The sequence below is a fragment of the Drosophila santomea genome, chromosome 3L (assembly GCF_016746245.2).
Source record: "Drosophila santomea strain STO CAGO 1482 chromosome 3L, Prin_Dsan_1.1, whole genome shotgun sequence".
Classification (NCBI taxonomy): Eukaryota; Metazoa; Arthropoda; class Insecta; order Diptera; family Drosophilidae; genus Drosophila; species Drosophila santomea.
This window is the reverse complement of record NC_053018.2, coordinates 1,518,451-1,539,569: the sequence shown is the minus strand read 5'-3', so window position 1 is coordinate 1,539,569 and position 21,119 is coordinate 1,518,451. Positions and strand designations below refer to the sequence as shown.

Below are 21,119 nucleotides of genomic sequence, written 5' to 3'. Positions count from 1 at the left end.
AAAACAAAGATTCTTTGGTAAATCAACTAAATTAAAAGCTATCGTTGAAAATGGAACTCAGGAGAATTGACTGGATTCGGTTTTGGATTGGGATCTTATCTACTAAGCTACACACACGCATACGTTTCAAATATATGTAGATTTTTGAACAACATTTTAGAATTTGTTATAGTAAACTTCTTAATTGCACAGTAAATGTCTTTAAAATTCGATTGCGTCGATGACAAGGAATTTTGTTCAACTTTGGCTTCAGTGTTCCCGGGACTGGCATCCATCCATCCATCCCCCTAAAACGTTCAGCGTTTGACTTGGTTTCTTGGCAAGCTGTCGGGTCGAATGGCAAGTGGTTAGTGGCTAGGCTTGGGATTATAATTAGGATTAGAAATAGGTGTAATAAGGGGAACGAGTTCCTCCGCTTCGTATTAAAAGCTAACAACGAATTCGAGAGTTCCGAGATTCCTCAAGAGCATATGTATGTGAGTATTCTCTAGGTCACTGGTTGCAAATGTCCGTGGGTGAGATGTGGCATGAGTATTGCAGTGCGAGCGACGCAACCGGTCCTCAGCATTGGGACGCGATGCGAATGCCCTGTGTGATTGAATTTTCCAGCACGATGTGGCAGTCGTCCAGAGGCTCCAGGATTTGAATGAGAAAGGTGAGTAGGTTGCGACGCCGAAGGAAGCTCTCCTCCTCGTACATCTCGTGCGTAACTTTGGTCAGAGCCATAGGCTTTATCAGCCGCGTCAGCAGGTGCTCCCGCAGACTCAGGCAGATCAGCAGCTGGAACTTGCCGTCCTTGCCAAGGGCTGTTCCGTTGATCTCGTCCATAAGCTGTACGTACAGACGCCAGATGCTGGAGATTTCTCTGCGATGCAGGCTGTTTCCTCCTCCTCCGCTTCCATTGCTAAACGAGGAGTCCAAGCTGGAGGATGAGTCCTCCAGCTCCATCTGCAGATTTTGTTCAAACAGCTCCTTGATTTTGGCTGTAAAAGTAAAAAGGATTTCAGTCATTTAAAGCCATACAAATAAAAAGAATTTAGAGTGTAAATCTCTTACTGAAATAGTCCCAGATGTACAGATTTCGTCCAAAGAAACGCGCCGACCGAAAGCCGCAGAGAAAGACCTGCTCCAGGCACTTGACCAGTCCATCGTCCCCGCACAGCAGGTTGGTCAGTGTGCCCACATCCCGATCCCGGCTGGGTTTGTAATGCCATTTGACCAGCACGTTGACGCAGTTGCCCAGCTGGTGTTGAATCTCCGAGGGTGCCAGTGTCTCCTGGCGCTGCACACTGGGGCTACGAGTTCGAGGAGGAGTGCGAGTATCGGATCCAGGAACGAGCTCGGCATTCTTCGCATTTGTCGAAACGCGTTGGCCCACCAGCAGACGCTCCGTGGAATCGTCATCCACGCCACGGCCCAGCCAGCGTCCACAAGGGAATCTTTTTGGGAAAAAATAAATATTGTGTTACTTAGGGCTTATGTTTGACCGACTGGCTGTTAGCTCACTTGTAGGTGTGGCCGGTGACCTCATTTCGCATCACCACCTGCTCAACCAGCCACTTGTGGCTGGGTCCCGAGTTGTCGTGTCCAATGCGCATGGTTGTCAGTAGGCCAAGGTTCTTGTACTGCAAATGAAAGGGAATTGAATAAGTGGCTAGGAAGTGCTTTTGGGTGGGGTCCAGGGTGCAGCAGGAAGTTTAAAAACCCTTCACGTCCATCTGATATTTATGATGCACAACACACAGACTTACATGGAAGATGAACTCCAAGGAGCCTTTCGGCACGGGCACTCGTTGTGTCTCGTTCATGGTGCCCGAGACCATGATCCAGACGTTGCTGGAGGTGTGGTAGGAGCCGTACTTGCGCGAGGGGAAGATCACGACGCGGTAGGGCAGCTCTGTGGGCGGGAAAGGGTTGCGAAACCAAAAGGAGTGTGAGCACAGGCAATATATATGGACTGCTAGTGTGACCTACTCGTCGTGGGGTAGATGTTGGTAAAGCTGAAATAGTCCACCGTGTTCAAAGTGAGCAGATGGTAGAGAAACTGCTCCTTCTCCTCCTCGCAGCGCAAGAAGGCCGATCGCTTGTACAGAGATCGCAGCAGAGCTTCATCGGAGAGCAGGGTACGGAAATGCCGGGACAGCAGCTTCTTCTCTAGCGACAGACGTACCCAAGCGCGGGTATAGCCAATATGCGTCTTGATATCCGCCATGGCCAGCACATTTCTACAGGGGCAAGCATTTGAAGTTCGTGACTTAGGGAAGCAGATTTCAGGATTCGCTACTTACTTCACATCGAACTCCAGGGACTCGGGAAGTGGGCACAGCTGCTCCAGGCCCACGAATTTGTTCCGATCTCGCGAGCGACTGCGATTCGGACTGGGCGGACTGTCGAAGTCCGTTTGGAATGTGGAGAGATCTGGCAATGCAGATTAGTCATTGAAATGCTATACAAGTAATAGGATGCAACTACAACGCCACTTACAGTCCATGCGCTTGCGCATTGCGTTCCAGGCCAGAGCAGGCGATGCTGTGGCTATGGTCATCTTGCTGCCCGGACTGCTGGATACCGGTGGAGTCTGCTCCGCTCCTGAACTGTCGCCAGCACCTCGGGCCTCTTGCATCTCGAGATAGGCCTGCAGATGGGCCCACAGGGCGGATTTTCCCTGCTTGTTTTGCAGGCCGTGCGACCAGATCTTCTCCAGCAAATCGCACATGCTGGCTATCAGGGTGTTCTCCTCAATGCCGTCGCCTTTGAGGCCCAGCGCCACTGCCTCATTACCCATTTTCTCCAGCAGCATCCGCTTGGTCTTGGACTTTATATCCTGCAATAAGCCAAACATTATGATATTTCTATTTATCTATTCTTGATTATTCAGAACACACCTTCAGCAGTCGCTCCACAAACGTCCAGTTGGCCTGGGCTATTAGAGCCGGACTCACGTCCGCCGTGGTCAGGTTCGCCGAGAGTCGGTTGATGGCATTCGAGCCAGGCTTCTGGTCCAGCGAGATCTCCCGGGCCCGCCACTTGTTGCCGTTCTTCACCCGTCGCAGGCTGTTGCCTCTGTTGGGGATTCGGATGCGGAATCGGAGGCGGATTCGGATACGGTATTTGGTTGAGGTTGGTTGTTTGATGGATGTTAGCGCGAATGAGTTTGAAGATCGGTTTGAGTTTAGTTTGAATTTCGAACGAGAATAAAGAGACAGCGCATTAGTGGGAATTTTGAAGGGGACTAGAGGATGGGGTGGATGGATGACCGGGTGGAGGAGGAGCAGGCGGTGAGCTGTGGGCGGTGCATGCGGTGCAATTTACGGCGGGAGAACGAAACAAAACAAACGAAAAGAAGAGTCTCGGTTAACGATTGGAGAATGCAGAATTTATTGTTAAGTGGTATGCACTAAGAGAAACAATACGAATACGAATAGAAATTAAAATATGATACCAACGAAATAGAGTATCCAGTGTAAAACGCGCTTTTTGATTCGATTTGATTCAATTTGAGCTAACAAAGGTACATGAAATACATCTACGTACAACTAGGAGTCTATGGTATCTATAACTAACATTTAGATAATATCAAACGTTTGTCAGCCTTTCTGGGGCCAAGGTACACTTATCCCCGACTGGGGATTCTGGTTATAGGATGAGTGCGGGGGTTAGGGATGGGGACTGGTGGTTGGTCTTAAAGCAGGACGTGCTCTACGACTAACTATACAACAGGGGAACTATGGGAACTAGGCGACTAGGGCAACTACCTCGAGGCGCACTCCTGGTTAAGCACGCCCTTCTCGAGCAGCGGAAAGCTGCGGAAGTAGGCCGCTCGGTTGGATAGAATTTCGCTGGGAGGGGTCACTTCGATGTCGATGCAGTTGAGCCGCTTCTCGAAGCCCTGCTGCGAGTCCTGGCTGAGCACGCACGGCTCGTAGCTGGTGGCGGCAATCATGTTCTCCCCGTGTCGTCGCCTGAAATGTTTTAATATAACAAGAAAAAGCGTTAGTATACTGCACATGATACTCTGCAAGAGGTAATAGTATAGGTTATAGTATATTAAAAATAAATTAGGATTTGTTTACAACTTTGCACTTTAGCGACTTACCTCAGCAATTTCACGCGATGGTCGAACAGCTGGAGCTGTTCATCGGGCTGCGACTCCCACATAGCCAGGATCTTATTGTCGATGAGGGTGGCAAACATCTGAGATTCAAGAAAGCGCGAAAGAAACGCGCGGTGGTGCTCCGGCTGGTCGGACAGAAACGAGGATTTGTCGAAGTTCTGCAGAGTCTCACGGTTTGAGATCCACTCGTCCCGAGCTTGATTTGGGTAAATAACAAAGTACTCGTAGGCATGGAACATGTGCACGAATCGGTTGAGGAAGATCTCCCGCACCGAGTTGTTGATGCGCAGGTCCTGGTAGTACTGATCCACAGGGCTAAGCTTTTGTTTCTCTGTGCGACGAGTACTGACTGGCATGGTGGCGTCCACTGCGTCTACGTCGTGGTAGATGCCAACCGGCGAGGAAGAGAGCGAGACGGTGGGACTACCCACCGGAGAGCCAGCTCCCCTAATACCTCCCTTCCTACGCAGAAAGTCGGCGATCCGTGGCACATGATCGATTCGCGATGGATGCGCTATGAGCGGCTGGTAATCAACGACGCCACCGCCTGGCGATCCTGACAGAGTATAGACGGTCTCCTGCATCTGCTGAAAGCGCTCCTTGCTTCGCCGTGCTGCCTGTAATCCGGTGGGCAGGGTGCAGCTGGAGATCATGGCATCAACACCAGATCCGCTATTTCCAGATCCGGAAACTCCTCCTCCAGCTCCTCTACCCACATAGCCGTTTCGGAAACTAGGCTCCTGGTCGCGGTCTCGCTCAATCTCGAACTTGTCCAGCACCGAACCAATCTCGGCCATAAAATCCACCTTGTGAGGAAAGACTGGAAGCTCCTCGGGCAGCTGAATGTGCTTCTTGTCAATGTCCACGAAACAGAGGGTTGCCTCGCTGCCGATCTTGTGAGCCGCTTCGCACTCAGCATGTAATCCCATTACAAAGGGCACTGGGGCATCCAGAAAGTGGTGCAGGGCCGCCGGCAAAATGGGAGCGTACACGTGCGGCCATACGAACGGGAACAGCAATGAGGTAATGCACTCTCCCACGATCATAAGTCTTTGATAGTCTGCAAGGCAAATTAAAAGGTTAAAGCATATATTTTGAATTTATAATAATGCAATTTCTGACCTGTGGACCGGAGCAGCACCTGATTCTCTAAAAGCACGCACGTCAGCAGCTGTATGACACACTCCACACCCAGGTACTTGAAAAGCAGCCTGAGCGGAAAGTCGAGAAGGGGCAACTCGGTAGCCAGAAGCGGACGCTGAAGAATCATAGCAATGGGTGGCAGATGCGGCTCGGTGGGCGGCAGGTAAACCCGGATGGACTTGCCCGGTTGCGGCAGCATAACCTCGTAGAGTATATTGTAAACGTAGGACTCCAAGCTTATGCCAGCACCAGGCTGCCGAGGAAGACATCTAGGGTATTAGAGGGAACCAAATTTAGTCCAGGGATTTTCCTCTTATTGAATGCTATTATATATCACTCACCTGTACAGATTCTTAAGAAACATCTGAGCGGCAAAGGCGTACGGAGCCTGACATATCAATGTAATGCTCTTGGCCACGTACAACTTGTCCTTGTTGATGTCGTAGTAACTTTGTGCGGACTGCGGCGCCTGTCCGGCCACCTTAAAGTGCCTAGGCAGTGATCGGCTGACCGGGCCATCCTGTTTCACCCGACTAAGAGAATGCGTCTGCTGGCCATTGGAGAGCTCAGTGATGAACATGCTCTGCAGCGTGTGAATGGCCCCGCAAATGTTTCGGTTACGGATTTCCTCGTAGAACACCAGGCTGAACCCATAGCACCGCTTTCCGTCCTCTCGTGTCGTTGCAAACGAGTGGAAGCGGGGTTCGATGCTATGTTTCTGGGTGCGGAAGCGCAGGCCCTGCGGTAGTGAGAGCTGTGGAAGACAAATGGAGCGGGGTGAGTTCTCGATCTCAAGTGGCGGACATAAATAAAATCCATTCATTCGAACACATGCCCAGATGCCCGAGATAAGTTTTATCGGGAGAGGGGTGACGCTGTCGTGTTCGTGGCATCAATTATAAGTACTTCGCTCACAACAACTCGCAACGAGTGTATCAATGAACTGGCTAGCCAAGCATGAATTTCCACCGAAAGGGCAGCCAATTGAGCTCAATTAGACATGAATATGGATTAGGGTGGCTCGGTCACTTTGCAATTTATAAGTTTTTCTATGCTTTAGTTGTACCATTAAAATGTAATTAGTTGAGTTTCCTCTTAAAAACTATAAAAACTTGTGTAAAAACGAGCAATAATGGAAAATTCATATTTAGGAGTCTTTTTTTATACAATGACCTGATTCCATTGTCAGATGGTAATCCATCATTCTTTGACCTAATTATCAAACTGCTGGGTCTTTGAAAAAGCATGGAGAGTCCCATTTAAATATTTTAGCCTATCGTACATTATCTAATCGACTTTAACCGACCCACCCCAAGATAGCTGGGGAGCGACTGCAAACTGTCTTTTGGTTTACCATGCAAATGCCGTGGGCATCAAAGGGGTTCCAGGGCACGTTCTCGGGATAGTGAGCCAAGGGCTTGCTCTTGTAGGCGCGATCCAGCGGCGAGCAATGTAGGTTGTCCCCTAGGAGACGCAAATGTAAAGTAAATCCCAATCTCGGCGTTCAATTGTCACTCACCCGCAAAACGATCCGGCTCGAGACCTGTGTCCAGGTCCAGTCCACATATCACAAAGTAGTCGGCGAAGCGCGAGAACTGCGGATCGGCATCCCGCTTCAGTTGGTTCAACTCGGACTGGGATTGGGACTGCTCTCCGGGCGAGGTGGGAGATTGCACCAGGGTGGAGGATGGAGCCACCTGAATGTTGGGGCCATTTCCGCTGCCATTTCCACTTCCACTCCCACTGCTGAGCATCAGCTTGGACAGGCGACTGGCAACCACATTCTCCCGTGTGGTCATCGCGTCCTCCTCCTCCGTTTCTCTCTCTCTTTGTCTTTAATCCGCCAAATGGGACATCAAACAAAAAGCACTGTCTCCATGTGTATGCGTGTGCTGCTTGTGTGTGTATACATGTACCGTTATGCGCTCGCGATTTCGTGCACTTTCCAATTTACACAACCAATCAATTTCCGTCTGCAAAAATACGTACGACTTTAGGCACAACAACAAACCAGGTGCTATTTTTACTTGTTTGTTTTATTTTTACACTTTCGACGAAAGTGTACGTGTGCGGAGGGAGTGTATGCAAAATTTTCTATGCCAATGTCGTTGCCCACGTCCACCACCAACAACAAAACACTTTCTTCATTCACCCTTTTTCCCTTCTTCACGATTAAATTTAACCCGCTGGCGGACCGTGGGAGCTACTTCAATTACTAGCTCAAAAACTGGGTTAACACTGGCTGCGTCTTGGCTTAGACCTACCAACAACAAAGACCAGCTGGGCAAACAAATATCGCGGAGTAGACCAGACCTGAGTTTTTTGGCAAAAACAAACTACTTTGGTCTCCAGTGTGACCAGACGGTGTAAGTCAGAGAAAGTCGAAGAAAAGTGACTGTTATAATTACTCTCCTAAAAACATAAGGGTCTTCTTTTAAAATACCAACACAAAGAACTAATAATTATGTGGAAATCAAATTTGTAAGTTGGAGCAAAACCATATATTTAATTACATGTTTTACCAATCCTTTTTAAAATATACGTATATAAATAGGATTTAATTTTGATACCGCTTCAAGGTGAATATGGCTTCGGAACCAGTTCAAGAGCGGGGAGTTGGGGTGGGGAACCAGCAAGCAGTCAGGGACGAACCAGTTATGAACTGGATCGCGACCTGACGAGAAAAAGTGTATCACTTCATCACATAACATTTCGCATTTAATTGGAACGTAAATTGTGTGCCCCGTCGAGACAGGAGTTTTGTCCCGGAAAAATCGAGTGCGGAGGAGTGGCGTGTAGGAGTGAACGCCAAGGAGGAGCACTGCCACGTCGAATCAAACGCATAGAACGAATCCGAAACCGAATCCTACACCCCCCCACATGCGATTGATTTGATTGATTGAGAGCACGAGACCACGAGTTCTGGGCGATGCACTCGTCACTCAGCTGGACCTCGCGTGTGATCTCTCGCGCCCTGCGCAGCAGTTTCTCCACGCTCCTGGAAACGGCCACGGGCGGCGGAGGAGGGGCAGCAGCAAAGGGGGCCACCAAGTCGGGAGCGGGAGCAGGATCCTCAAGCTCCCCGCGACCCCGTTTCGTATCTGTGGTGTGCGGCTTCGCCAAGGACAACCTGCGACACAAGTACAAGCCGGGAAAGTACGGCGAGGATTCATGGTTCAAGGCCTCCACCGCCAGTGCCGATGTTATGGGCGTGGCCGACGGCGTGGGCGGCTGGCGAAGCTATGGCATCGATCCCGGGGAGTTTTCATCGTTCCTGATGCGCACCTGCGAGCGCTTGGTGCAGTGCAGTCACTTCAATCCTCAACGGCCGGTTAACTTGCTAGCCTACAGCTACTGCGAGCTGATGGAGCAGAAGAAGCCCATTCTGGGCAGCAGCACCGCCTGCGTCCTGATCCTCAACCGTGAGACGAGCACCGTGCACACGGCCAACATCGGCGACAGCGGTTTCATTGTGGTGCGAGAGGGCCAGGTGGTGCACAAGTCAGAGGAGCAGCAGCACTATTTCAACACACCCTTCCAACTGTCATTGCCGCCGCCGGGACATGGGCCAAATGTCCTCAGCGACAGCCCTGAGTCGGCGGACACCATGAGCTTTCCGGTGCGGGATGGCGACGTGATTCTCATTGCCACCGACGGAGTGTTCGACAACGTGCCCGAGGATCTGATGCTGCAGGTGCTCAGCGAGGTGGAGGGCGAACGCGATCCCGTCAAGCTGCAGATGACGGCCAACAGCCTGGCGCTGATGGCGCGTACCCTCTCCCTCAACAGCGAGTTCCTCTCGCCCTTCGCCCTCAGCGCCAGGAGGAATAACATCCAGGCGCGTGGCGGCAAACCGGACGACATCACCGTTGTTTTGGCCACCGTGGCGATGTGAGAGTGGTGCTCCGAACCATCCTCCCTAGTGATTAACGTTTACTTGTAGTCCGTACGTGTTTAGTTAGCTTTAGGAGCCTGTTTCGTGGTTCTGTCTACCGTTTAAGCTGCATGTTGAGATTGAGATTGTGATTGACGAGGACGACGACCCTTTGACCCCTTGAATTGTTAGTTACATATATACGAGCAAACTCATTTTCGAACCGACGAACTTCGACGCATCCTGGTGAGCGACCCACGCCTTGATTGTATACATAACCCTCGCTATAAGTAGAGAAATGCGAATTATCTGCTCGATCTGGCGATCTCTGTCGTCAGTGGCGCTCTAATCACCACAAACAATAAACAAACAACCGATTGCGAAACAATCCCCGAGACCGAGGATCATGAATACGAGTCCGGGGTCCGGATGATGGAAGGTGGAAGGTGGACCCGGAATGGAGCGAGTCGAGTGCAGCTATCTGACTGAGGACGGAGGATTACCCATTTACCCGGGCGAACGAACTGTCTTTAAACAATTTTTGTCGAAATGTACTCACTGATATTTGCGACCCAATAAAATTATTCAATGAAAAACAACGAATGCAACTTGTAGTCACTTCGTGATAAATTCATTAAGCAAATAAATATGTGTAAACAATAAAGCTGTACTGAAAACTTAAATAGAACGTTCTAATTGCTTAGATTAACTCCATGGCCAGAAAGATGTAAATTAATAGATACAGCAGCGGGCAAACTGATTATACGCGGGGGTGTCTATTATTAAGGCGATGTAACAATCTATTGCTTACAGAAGTCTAGGTGAACTTAGATTTTTATATATAAAAGCTATTCGGTGTTCTTATCTGAAAGAAATCGATTGCGCTTCTGTGACGCAGGCTTACAATATACATATACATAAATATAATATTTAAAATTGATATATATGTATGTATAAAAATAATTAATTGGCAAGACTTGCGCCAGGTTGTAAAATAAAAGGCCTAAAAAATTGGCAATAAAATGTCAGTCAATAGCAACGAACCAAATCACCGCTGAAATGGTAAGAGTCTGGTGACGAAAGCATCGGTTGCACAAAAGGTTTGAGACGAATAATAGAATCTACATACGGATCTTACATAACTAGCAAGCTATTAAGTATATCTGTGTTATTACATTTAATAAATATAAGAATAATTTAATAAACAGGGATTGCAGATAAAAGTTGTATGTACATATGTCTAACAAAGAGTGTTGCTGCTTTCAAAATTAAAAATAAACGGCGTTATTTAATTAACAATAACAATTGAAGATAAACATTGCATTTAGTATATTTTTGAATGAAAAATACTAAACATTCCGTTAGCTGCGGTCACTCTGCAGATAAGGAATCAAAACAAAAGGCAAAAAAATATAATTTTTATTTTATTCGCAAGCGAATGGGCAAATGTTGGAATTGAGTAAATAATTGTTCGCTGGTTTTGCAACCAAGTCAACATGAAGCTGTACAAGCTGAACACGCACACGCGTGGCTGCAACAAATCCTACGGTAAGCAAAAGTGCATATTGCGCAAACATTACGTTACACGGATATTTCGGCACAGATGCGGACTTGGTGATGAATCTGAAGGATCATCCCAACGCCAATGTGGGCGATGTTGTCGAAATCTATGCCCCAGACGAGGAGAACGGCACCCACCTGCTGCTCCAAATCACCGAGTTCAATGGGAGCTGTGGCCGGGATGTGATCAGCATTGAATCGGGAATCGCCATTGCCTTCAAGATGCGTTCGTACTCCAATGTGGTGATGCGCATTGTAAACCCGGCGGATGTGGCCCTGGACTCGATAGAGATTACCTTCAAAGACCAGTACATGGGTCGCTCGGAAATGTGGCGCCTGAAAACCTACCTGGTAAGGAATCAGAAATTTTTCTGACCCGGATATGCTCCTAACGTACAACTCCTTCCTCAGACGGACACCTGTGTGTATGTGAACAAGAAGATTGACTACAACGACATGCAGATTCGGTGCCAGGTGTACGAGATGTGGTCGCAGGGCGAGCGTGTGGCCAGCGGTGTCATCACAGAGGACACCAAGATTGTCTTCCGCAGCAGCACTTCGATGGTGTACCTCTTCCTGCAGATGTCCTCCGAGATGTGGGACTTTGACATCCACGGTGACCTGTACTTTGAAAAGGCAGTCAATGGGTTTCTGACTGAGCTGTTTCAAAAGTGGCGGAAATTGAGCTGTAACCACGAGGTGACCATCGTGCTCTTCTCCCGCACCTTCTACGCGGCCAAGAGCCTGGACGAGTTTCCCGAGCACATGCGCGACTGCCTGCAGCAGGACTACAAGGGTCGCTTCTACGAGGACTTCTACCGCGTGGCCATCCAGAACGAGCGATGCGATGATTGGTGTACTGTGCTAGGCCAGCTCCGAAAGCTATTCACCTCCTACCAGGTCACTTAACACCTTCTTAACTTTTTCTTGCATATAAGCTAACTATACTATTTACAGGCCACAGTACTGCGGTATCACGAACGGGAGAACATGGAGATTCCCCCGGCCACCAATTCTTCAGCCACTCAGGGTAACTTCTTGGAGGTTCTGAACATTTCGCTGAACACTTTCGAAAAGCATTATCTGGACAGAACGTTCGACCGCACCGGACAGCTCTCCGTGGTGATAACCCCAGGAGTGGGTGTCTTTTCCGTGGATCGCGAGCTAACCAATATCACTAAGCAACGCATTATTGACAATGGAGTGGGTAGTGATCTGGTCTGTGTGGGAGAGCAGCCACTGCATGCGGTTCCACTACTTAAATTCCACAACAAAGACACCACGTTGACCTCTGCCGATGACTACTCGCTGCCCCACTGGATAAACTTGAGCTTCTACTCCACAAACAAGAAGATTGCGTACTCCAGCTTTATACCACGGATCAAGCTGCCTCTGTTTGGATCCCAGTTGACACTCCACGATGGCGTAGGCGAAGGGGAAGGCGAGGAGAACGAGCGACACTTTCTGAGCTGCAATCAGTCAGAGTATAAGCACAACTCCCTCTTCGATTACGATGCGTATGATGAACAGATTTTCCAGCCGCTTCCCGCGCAGAGTACTTGGTACGATTGTACTACAAAATAACACAACATTACCTTGTTTAAGTAACTTTCATTTTTCTAGCTCTCTGCAGCGTGTAGTACGGGCTAAGAAGACTTCGGTGCCCAGTTTAGAGACCTATGCTTATAGGAACAACGACTGGGAGAACCTCACGCCAACTCAAATCCCAGCTATGCGACGCAAGATGTCTGATCCCGACATTCACCACGGCACCTCTGCCATGCTTGCTGCCTTGGTAAGGGATACTCCTAAAACCTTTGACTTTTTAAAAGTTTTTATGTGATTTTAGCAACCGGATACAACCAACCTCTCAGAGTCGCTGGCCTCAGAGAAGAACTCACGCAGGGCGATCGTGAGCATTGCCCCCATAGTGCGTCCGGGTCGCGCCCTGATCAACCCCTTTGATCCCTCGCAAGTGACCATAAAGCTGACCTCCAATCGCCGCCGCTGGACGCACATCTTCCCGAAAGGCCCAACAGGTGTGCTCATACAGCAGCATCATTATCAAGCGGTTCCCGCAAAACCCAATCAGCCGGGTCAGCAGAGACCATTGCAGCAGATCCAGAGCATCTGCCAATCCGGTAGCAACAACAACAATGACCAGGAGGATTACGGCTGTGACAGTGGAGAGCAGTACGACCGAGTGTCCAGCCATACGCTGATCAGCAAGTCAGCCTCCTCGCAGAGCTTTGTGATGGGTGATGAGAAGATTGATTGTGAGTACCAGTAACTAAAGTTGTACCTCCTAGACTAGCATTGTTGTGTACACGCAGTCTTCAAGCGGCGTCAGAACTCGCTGATGAACCCCCTGCCCGCCAATGTGCCCAACCTGACGGCCACCCAGGCGAAGTCCTACCTCTGGGGAGCCACCGGGGAGCAAGAATGGACACCAGCAATTACAACGGGTAAGTGTTAGACAAACAGTTTTCGGTTATTGTTGTAGAGATCGTATCGTGGGGCAAATAATACGAGATGCACTTCAAGTACTCGGAGTATATGAAAATCCCAGTCAGTTTGGCTTGGTTCTCCCGCGAAAATGTATCTCCAGTTTCTGCTCGCGCTGTTTATGTCGCGCTATCATATGGGGACCACAGAAAGCTTTGAGCGTCCCCATGAACTGGCTCTGTTTCTGGACAGGATCGGCCGCGTGCATCGCTTGAATGCCATCACTATAGTGAGCAGCCTGGGATCTGTTGAACCCGGCTATCTGGACGCCCTGCATCGTGGACTGACATGCAACAGCAGCAATCACTTCTACTTGCTGCCGCAGATGACGGCCACGGACAAGGATACCTCGCATGTACGCTTCAGCAGCCTTCAGGATGAGGTGGCAATTTATTTGGTGTTCGCTCGGGACTCCAAGGATATGGTGGTTTACTTGCATGCCGAAAGAGCCAGAGGAAGGCGTTACGCAAAGACCATGTTTCTGCTTAGAAAGCAGGAGTCACAAAAAGACATAGAGAACTTCTTTGAGTTCCTTTGGAAACTGCAGTTCCGAAGCGCTTTGGTAGTTGTGGCAGCTAAAAAGTTTTACCAAATGGATCCATATCCCACTGTAAGGGTGATACGCATGCGAAGATTATCCTCCTATGATCCGCATCACATTTTTCCGCCCGCTAACCGAAGGAATTTCAGAGGCTACACGTTGCAAATGCCCGTTCAGCAGGATGTGCCCAATACTTTTTGGTACAAGAGTCTCAGGACGAAAGAATGGGAACTTTCAGGATTGGGCGGGATCCTGATCAACCATCTGATGAAGCACCTGAACGTGACCATGGATTTGTTTAGTTTTAAGGTTAATGGTTCCACATTGCTGAATATGGCTGTGCTCACGGATTTGATTGTAGAGGGCAAGGCGGAGCTTAGTCCGCATTTGTACGACTCACTGCAAGCAAACACCAATGTGGACTACTCGTATCCAACGCAGGTGGCACAGCGCTGCTTCATGATTCCATTGGACAATGAAATTTCGCGCAGCCTCTATGTGTTCCTGCCATTCAGTTTACACCTGTGGCTGTGCCTTTTGGTTGCCCTGCTTGTGGTGCACTTCGTGTATGTGCGCCGCCTGATGCCAGACGGACATTTCTGGGCGATGCTAGGAGTGCCAGGTGCCGACCCAGTCAGATATGGGAGCCGCAAGTCGGGCAGGACGTTCTGTACCTTTTTGATCCTCGGCGGCATTTTCATCCTTGCGCAAACGTACAGCACCAAACTTACTTCTTCTCTGACCGTGACTCTTACACGAAGACCAGTCGACCGCTTGGATGAACTGTTCCTGCTGCCGTATCGCATCCTTGTACAGCCCACGGATGTGTATGCAATCGTGGGTTCCCTGGGTCATGCGGAGCAGTTTAGCACAAAGTTCAGCCTCACGGATGCCGAGAGCTTCAGCGAAAAGAGAATCTCCATGAATCCGGATTACATTTACCCCATCAGTACTATTCGGTGGCGTTTCTTCGATATGCAGCAGCGCTTTCTAAGGAAGAAGCGCTTCTACTTCTCCACGATTTGCCATGGCTCCTTTCCATATCAGTACCAGCTCAGGGTAGACTCACACCTCAAGAATGCCCTTCATCAATTCTTGCTTCATGTCCAGCAGGCCGGGCTGCATGATCTGTGGCTGGAAACCTGCTATCGAATGGCTCATCGCATGGGCTATCTCAAGGACTTCTCCACGCTGGCGGAGCTGGAGGAGAAGCTGCGGTTTCTGTGCGGACTGTTGGGCAGCGGCATCGCCTTCCTGGTGGAGATCCGCCACAGCTTCGGGTGCAGACAAAAGCCACCGCCCATTAACCGCAACCCCAGGGATTAATGCATTCGAAGTAGCTCATCCTAACCAGAAACCCTTCTCGAAATAGAAACGAATACTAAGTCTAATCTAATTTAACGTATGATTCACATTATTCCCCCCACCCACTCAACCCACACAACGCCACGAATGAAACCCAATCGGATCTAACCATCGAATCGAAATTTGCAACCCATCATAAACGTATTCCATCGAACCCCATCCATCGATCGTTTAGTCAAGCATCTGAGGCCGATCGTCGAGGGCGAGCATCATCATCTGGGCGGCCTGGAGGCACTAAGGGCAGTAGACTCGCCCCCCGATGCGGAGGCGGGCAGCGGAAGAGGAAAGATCATCATAGGTTTGGACAAAAACAAATTCACCACTTTTGAACTCTGTACAAAGCATTAGCGATGCATCCAAACACAAGCACACATAAACACAACTGCAACCACACAACAAGCACACGACTAGATACACTTGGTTCCTTGGAGATCCTTCGAGATCCTTGGATCAGTAATTTGGCTTTACAGTAGTCCTAGTCTAGAAAGCTTTTGTAGAAACAATGTTGAGTTGCTGCTTTGAGTAGAACAGAAAGTACTTGCTGCATATATTCCTGAGTTTACCTAGTATCATCAAAGATTAACTACAAATATCAACAAACATATTTACTTATTTTCTTATAAGCAACTCTGTTAAAGTATTACAAAAATCACTTTAAATCGTTTTTCTTTGTATAGCGTTAATCAAAATATCTTGATGTAACTTTAGGGATCAAGACCACATGACAGGTGTTCGATAGCATCATATTTGCTTGTGGGTGACCCTCATCCAAGCCTGTAGTTTACCTTTGCTTTGCACTCACCCGCTTAAACCCCTTAAGCCTAGTCACTGCACCAGAAACCCTCGCATGTAGTTACCCATCCACTATAATTATAGCTTAATCCGTAGTTGGTAGAACTCTCCACCCAAAACTGCACAACCCAGCAACCCAAACCACAACCTCGCACGGACTCACCCATCGGGAGATGGTGGTTGGAACCCTCTATTTGGTAATCCGCACGGAGATGGGAGCATGTTGACCACTAGCATGTTGCCGTTGTGTAGTTTTGTAGCGTTAGCATGCTTGCCACGCCCACCTGAACACCGCCCACTGTATCTCATACGCACACCTTCCACACGCTAACCCATCCGTTGGTGACAGCTCTCGTCCCGGACTGGAGTCCTCACTCCTCCTTGGTTATGATTTCCGTAGACCTTCTAGCTTGAGCGATTTTGATTTACACACCTGTACCGGCGTTGGCTTCCTCTCTGCTCTGAACCCTTCATTCTTCCCGAGAGTCCTGCTAATCGCTGGTGAATCCGTTTGCAGGCGTCGATTGGAAGTCGCTTACGATACCCGCCTGTCTGCCCATCACCACGGACTACTTCCCGGACAAGCGTTCACTGAACAACGACTATGTGATATCGGATTACACTCTGCTGCCCGATGATGTCAATCACGATTATGCCCAGAGTAGAGCCGTTTACCGCAAGCCCCTGTCCACGGAGGAGGTGTGCAAGGAGATCGTGTCGCAGCGCTTGGCTCAGGGCTTCCAGCTAATCGTGGTCGACGAGAAGCCTCCGACTGCGGGCGGTTGCTCCTCGGCATCTGCAGTGCTGCCGGTGAAGCCGCCGTGCGAGACCAACAAGGAGTACCTCCTCTCCATTGGCCGCATCTTTCACAAGATCTCGTTGAGCGGCTCGGTGATCACGGTCACAGGTTACAGACCCAGGTGAGTTGGAGCTGGATCACTATTTTGAATACCAAATTAAAAGATTCCTCTTCTAGACACCCGTATCCGCCGATAAACGTGGACTACCGATACCGTTTCCATGCGCCACAGCACGAGACCTACGAAATCTCCGGCGTGAACTTCACCACCGAGAAGCTGGAGAACTTCAACTGGAACCACATGGACCTGTACATCTGCACGCGCGGTGATGTGGATTACCCACTCATGGAGGTATATTCTGGCATCTGGATTCTGGCATCTTATAACTGCCAATCTTAACGCAATTTTGTATCGCAGAGCCTCAAGTACTGGCGCTATCGCATGTACCTGCTGCCCAGGGAGAACATTGTGAGCAAGATAGCCAGTTGTCAGCGATGCGACATATTCCCCGATGTGACTGCGGATAACACCCGGGAGCAGGTCGAGGACTTTGTCCGACTGATCGAGGCGGTCAGCAAGCTAAAGCGGCAGTATGCGCGCAAGGCGAGAGTAAGATAGAATCGATTCCTTGGCTTGGCTTTTGTGCATTCGTGATCCGTTGCGTTAATTCTGTAATTGCGTTCTGACTCCTAATTGACTAATCGTCCCGACAGCTGTGTTGAAGGCGGAGAAGTAGTGGATTGATTAGGCAATGACTGTTAAGTAACAAGAAATATTTTATGATCAAGAAGCTTTCGATTGTTAAATTGTATCTCTTCGTCAAAGTTTCTGTATATACGATTTAGTTATAAAGAACTATGTTATAAAGCTAAATCGTATATGCAGCAACGCACTGGCAAGACCTTTAGTCTTGCTTAAACATCAAGCAAGCATTTAGGAAGAAGACGCATAAACACTGCTGTTCAACCAAACCAATTAACCTTGCATCGTGAAGCCCGCTTTTAGTGCCCGTTGCCTCTTCCCTGATGTATCGAGTATCTCGCCTCACTTTTGCAGGACAGCCCCATCGCCCACATAACCAAGCGGAGACACAGTACCAGCATTATATCCAGGCCTCAGCCTAACCAGGTTATCTACTTAACTTATCTCAAAAAATTAACGTTTTGTTTCATCTAAACTGCGCACTTTTGCCTAATTTCAAATCTTTATTACTCTCAAATGCGCACGTTCAAGTTCAATAGTTTTTATTACTCCGAGAGAACTGCTGACGGAAGACGATATCTAATACTTTTGTCTCTCTTTCCAACGTCTCTGTCTTCCCGCCACCCACTTTCGACCTGCCCCAATTCGCTCCGTATCCGAAAACGAACCCATCTCCTCAGGGACTCACGAACTCTCCGTTCCGGGAGCGAGTCGGCAGCAATCGACTGCCGGAGAAGCGACCCAGGTTTTTATATCGACTCCAAAAATTAGATCTAAGGTCCCTTATCGCCCTTGTACACCAACATACACGTCCACAAACCTCACATCTAAACACTTTGTACTTGCATTGCATAAATCAGGGACCGTAATGGTTGTTTAGCTTAGTTGTGTATACTCATTGACTTAATTTGAGCTGGTTGTGACTACAATTTCAAGTATTTGCCTCTTTCAAAGTGGAACTGCATAGCAAAGGGCTTAATAGAATATACTTTGATCTGCAGTTCTACTTGAAAGCTAATCATAATGTAAGAGTTCCATTCAATTGGTAACCTAATGGCTTTTGTAGATAGATTGTTACTTGCGGTCCCTGGTAGAAACTGCACGATTCGCTGGGGATTTGGTTGGCTGCTGGTCCTAGCTGGTCCTTGCGGGTCCTAGCTGGTTTACTCCAAGGTGTCCCAGGATACTGGGCTTAGGCTAATTGTATATACTGTTGATGGCTTGTTGTTTAGTTTACCCCTTTTTGTATTGTACTTGTAGTCCTGTTGATTTGTGCATCCCGTTTCTCAGATTTCGTTGGCTGGCTGTTTCATTTCCTTTGGTTTTGTTACGTACTTTTTATATAATTTTATTTGGTATTTGGCTTTCAGCAGCATGACACACCTAGAATCACTGAAAAGCATCATAACCAATTAAACTCACCGCAGCAAAGGTTTGTGCCACCCAGAGGGCCAGGCTACCGGATACCATCCGTCCTGGCTCCGTTTATTTACCACCACTCGACTAATCCCCTCACAATCTCATACCTGAAATCCCTAACCCACCCCCGACACACAATTGGCCTGCTGATTCCTGTATCCCCAACCCAGATACAACACACAAGACCCAACATGGATATGGAACTGATGTGTTGAACCCCACGAATGATCCTTCTAATCCATATATTTCTGCTACTCCACATGACAGCATCAATGTGCGCCCCAAACTGGAGAACGGTCGGATTCCACGGATCTTTCCCGCCACCGATGCTGCGGCAGCCCCAGGAATCGCCGCCAGAGATGATCAGGACGATGGGTGCGTTTTCCAGTCAAGAGTAGTTCCCTTCAAGCTCCTAATGGTATTCCTTACAGTTTTCCGGTTGACATTAAGTTCAGCCCGAATGCCACGCTGCCCGAAATCTTTGAGGCCATGAAGCACCCAGTGAACGGAGTGGGCTTCTTCTCGCAGACGCAGTCGCTCCCCTCCTGCACCTTTGTGTCCTACGACGCGCTAATGTGGCTGAAAACCCGCCTGAACAACGGACGACATCCTCTGGATCTCCTGGAGGCCATGCGCAAGTGGGTTTCTTGAGTTTAGCTGAATATAAATGTATTCAATTGTGTTCCCTGCAGAGAGCGGATGATCTGTCATGCCTCGGGGGATTGGAAGAAGCCTGTGGTGCCTGGCTTTGTCTTCTACTATGTGGTGCAGCAGGACAAAAACGCCAAAGGTGGTATGCTCAATACATATTATTGGTCAGCAATTAAAAATGACTTTTGATACGACACCGCATCGTTTAGATTATGCCCCGCCTTTGGATGATTACAGCGCTTTTGTAAACGAGTGGCTGGAGATCGAGTTTCAGGGTTGTAGTTTTCTCTGGCACGATGAGCCCGTGACCACTCCGGTGCCCAATTTCCTGAGGGACTCGCCTGCTCCCCAATCCTGGACAGAAACCAGCAGCAACAGTTCGTATTAGTTATTATTATTAGCTGAAGATGAAGTAACCCAATAATTCTGAATTCCCAGAGCGGGTGTATCGACAGTCGCATTTGGAGATCGATGTGAACCAGAAGAGCGATCGAATGGAGTGGGGTCATGTGAAGCATCACACAGTGCTGCAGCCAAGATTCGCCTTTGAGATAGTGGTAGAGTGGGTCACTTCATCGGGTCCTATTGTGGCTGACTTGGTGGGCTTAAAACGGCATACACTTAATATCCTTGAATCCTTATTGTATATTCTTTATACACTCAGATTGGCGGCTGGATGCGCAAGGCGAATCAGTTCAATTTCCTGGTATCAGTGCCAGCTGATCCCATGGCAGAGCCTTTCACCAAGAAGTCAGATCCTCTAAGAGGACCCATTTTCATTCCGCTTTGCACTACATTCCTGCCCAATGGAGCTACTCTTTTCGATGGTATTTTAAGATATTTATTTTCAACATTTTTAGCTTTCATTATTGAAAGTAAACTATGATTGCAGAATTCCCCGAGGAAAGCAGAGCAGACAGAATGCTGTTCCTCCAGGAAGCCATTTTGGGCAAGTTTGGATTCCTGCCCTGCGTTTTGGAGAAGAAGTACAGCGTCGGCAAAGATGTGAGTTAGCTAACCAGAACTCGTTGGGCATTTTTCATTACAATCCCAATTCACTTTCGCAGCTGCCCAAGGAGTACCAGTACGTGCACTGCACGGGCAACATGTTTGCCTTGATCCGGTAAGATGCATAAAGTCTTGTACTCCTTGATAACTTCTAATCGCGCCTTTCTTCCAGCTGCGCTACGAACAATTACCAGGTGGAATCGCCCATCCTAAAGGAGGCAAATGTCACGCGCTGCGTCTATGGACACACTAACAACACGAACGTGCCCAAGAAAGTGGGTTTCTTGTGGGCGTGGAACCACATGATTCCGAACAAAAAGTGGAAGGCGCAGACCATAAACAACTCCGCGGACGGGGAGCTCTTTCAGCTGAAGATGCTAAAGGACTTCCGCGAGTTCTGCTCGAACAGCGATCAGCGGCTGTCCACTTTCTGGACCCAATCCCAGGAATTGAAGCGCAGGGCTCAGAAATTCGAGAATAACAATAACAACACCGAGGAGGTGAAGCTGAAGTAAGCCCTATCGTGAAAAGCACAAGTACTTCGCATTCTGAATTGTACATAAACAATATATAGACTTTATATAAATTGGATCGAATAACAAAGTCAAAAGTTTTTATTTAGTAGCAAGATAGGTCACTTAACTT

General features: G+C 48.6%; 4 protein-coding genes across 16 annotated transcripts; 3 read left to right on the top strand and 1 right to left on the bottom strand.

Annotated features, from left to right (window-relative positions):
* Positions 1-154: 154 nt before the first annotated feature.
* On the bottom strand, positions 155-7,665 carry LOC120450529 (DENN domain-containing protein 5B). Of its 2 annotated transcripts, XM_039633616.2 has the most exons (15): positions 7,522-7,665; positions 6,777-7,230; positions 6,612-6,721; positions 5,599-6,011; positions 5,237-5,526; positions 4,097-5,174; positions 3,756-3,962; positions 2,886-3,063; positions 2,485-2,824; positions 2,289-2,418; positions 1,975-2,225; positions 1,752-1,897; positions 1,507-1,625; positions 1,057-1,439; positions 155-983 (listed from the first exon to the last, which is right to left on the bottom strand). In XM_039633616.2, exons 2-15 carry the CDS (start codon positions 7,054-7,056, stop codon positions 562-564), a joined length of 4,347 nt encoding a protein of 1,448 aa, XP_039489550.1. In that variant the 5' UTR covers positions 7,057-7,230; positions 7,522-7,665; the 3' UTR covers positions 155-561. The 2 variants fall into 2 exon arrangements, with proteins under 2 accessions (XP_039489550.1, XP_039489551.1); XM_039633617.2 differs by lacking the exons at positions 155-983; positions 1,057-1,439; positions 1,507-1,625; ... (3 more) ...; positions 2,485-2,824; positions 2,886-3,063 and adding an exon at positions 3,071-3,283.
* Positions 7,666-7,907: 242 nt separating this feature from the next.
* On the top strand, positions 7,908-9,730 carry LOC120450530 (protein phosphatase PTC7 homolog). The gene has a single exon (XM_039633618.2). The coding sequence runs from the start codon at positions 8,187-8,189 to the stop codon at positions 9,150-9,152; it is 966 nt and encodes a 321-aa protein (XP_039489552.1). The 5' UTR covers positions 7,908-8,186; the 3' UTR covers positions 9,153-9,730.
* Positions 9,731-10,509: 779 nt separating this feature from the next.
* LOC120448593 (GATOR complex protein Iml1) lies at positions 10,510-21,077 on the top strand. Of its 12 annotated transcripts, none has more exons than XM_039630680.1 (22): positions 10,514-10,679; positions 10,735-11,042; positions 11,103-11,591; positions 11,649-12,253; positions 12,315-12,486; positions 12,541-12,967; positions 13,025-13,156; positions 15,278-15,400; positions 16,412-16,814; positions 16,871-17,045; positions 17,112-17,303; positions 17,751-17,822; positions 18,770-18,828; positions 19,083-19,190; positions 19,247-19,453; positions 19,508-19,608; positions 19,676-19,843; positions 19,905-20,065; positions 20,131-20,293; positions 20,359-20,471; positions 20,534-20,589; positions 20,647-21,077. In XM_039630680.1, the coding sequence occupies exons 1-22, from the start codon at positions 10,628-10,630 to the stop codon at positions 20,987-20,989; spliced, it is 4,629 nt and encodes a 1,542-aa protein (XP_039486614.1). In that variant the 5' UTR covers positions 10,514-10,627; the 3' UTR covers positions 20,990-21,077. The 12 variants fall into 12 exon arrangements, with proteins under 12 accessions (XP_039486624.1, XP_039486614.1, XP_039486613.1 ...); XM_039630679.2 differs by lacking the exon at positions 18,770-18,828 and adding an exon at positions 18,077-18,141 and having other exon boundaries at positions 19,508-19,605; XM_039630678.2 differs by lacking the exon at positions 18,770-18,828 and adding an exon at positions 18,077-18,141.
* Positions 13,165-15,278, top strand: LOC120448596. Its single transcript, XM_039630696.1, has one exon. The coding sequence runs from the start codon at positions 13,288-13,290 to the stop codon at positions 15,061-15,063; it is 1,776 nt and encodes a 591-aa protein (XP_039486630.1). The 5' UTR covers positions 13,165-13,287; the 3' UTR covers positions 15,064-15,278.
* Positions 21,078-21,119: the final 42 nt, after the last annotated feature.

Coding starts and splice junctions, on each gene's coding strand:
- LOC120448593 (XM_039630678.2), top strand. CDS start 10,628: ATGAAGCTGTACAAGCTGAACACGCACACGCGTGGCTGCAACAAATCC. Junction 11,592..11,648: donor AGCTATTCACCTCCTACCAG/GTCACTTAACAC, acceptor TACTATTTACAG/GCCACAGTACTGCGGTATCA. Junction 18,142..19,082: donor CTGCCGGAGAAGCGACCCAG/GTTTTTATATCG, acceptor TCCACATGACAG/CATCAATGTGCGCCCCAAAC.
- LOC120450530 (XM_039633618.2), top strand. CDS start 8,187: ATGCACTCGTCACTCAGCTGGACCTCGCGTGTGATCTCTCGCGCCCTG.
- LOC120448596 (XM_039630696.1), top strand. CDS start 13,288: ATGTATCTCCAGTTTCTGCTCGCGCTGTTTATGTCGCGCTATCATATG.
- LOC120450529 (XM_039633616.2), bottom strand. CDS start 7,056: ATGACCACACGGGAGAATGTGGTTGCCAGTCGCCTGTCCAAGCTGATG. Junction 5,175..5,236: donor GGTGCTGCTCCGGTCCACAG/GTCAGAAATTGC, acceptor TTTGCCTTGCAG/ACTATCAAAGACTTATGATC. Junction 3,963..4,096: donor CATCGCGTGAAATTGCTGAG/GTAAGTCGCTAA, acceptor AAAACATTTCAG/GCGACGACACGGGGAGAACA.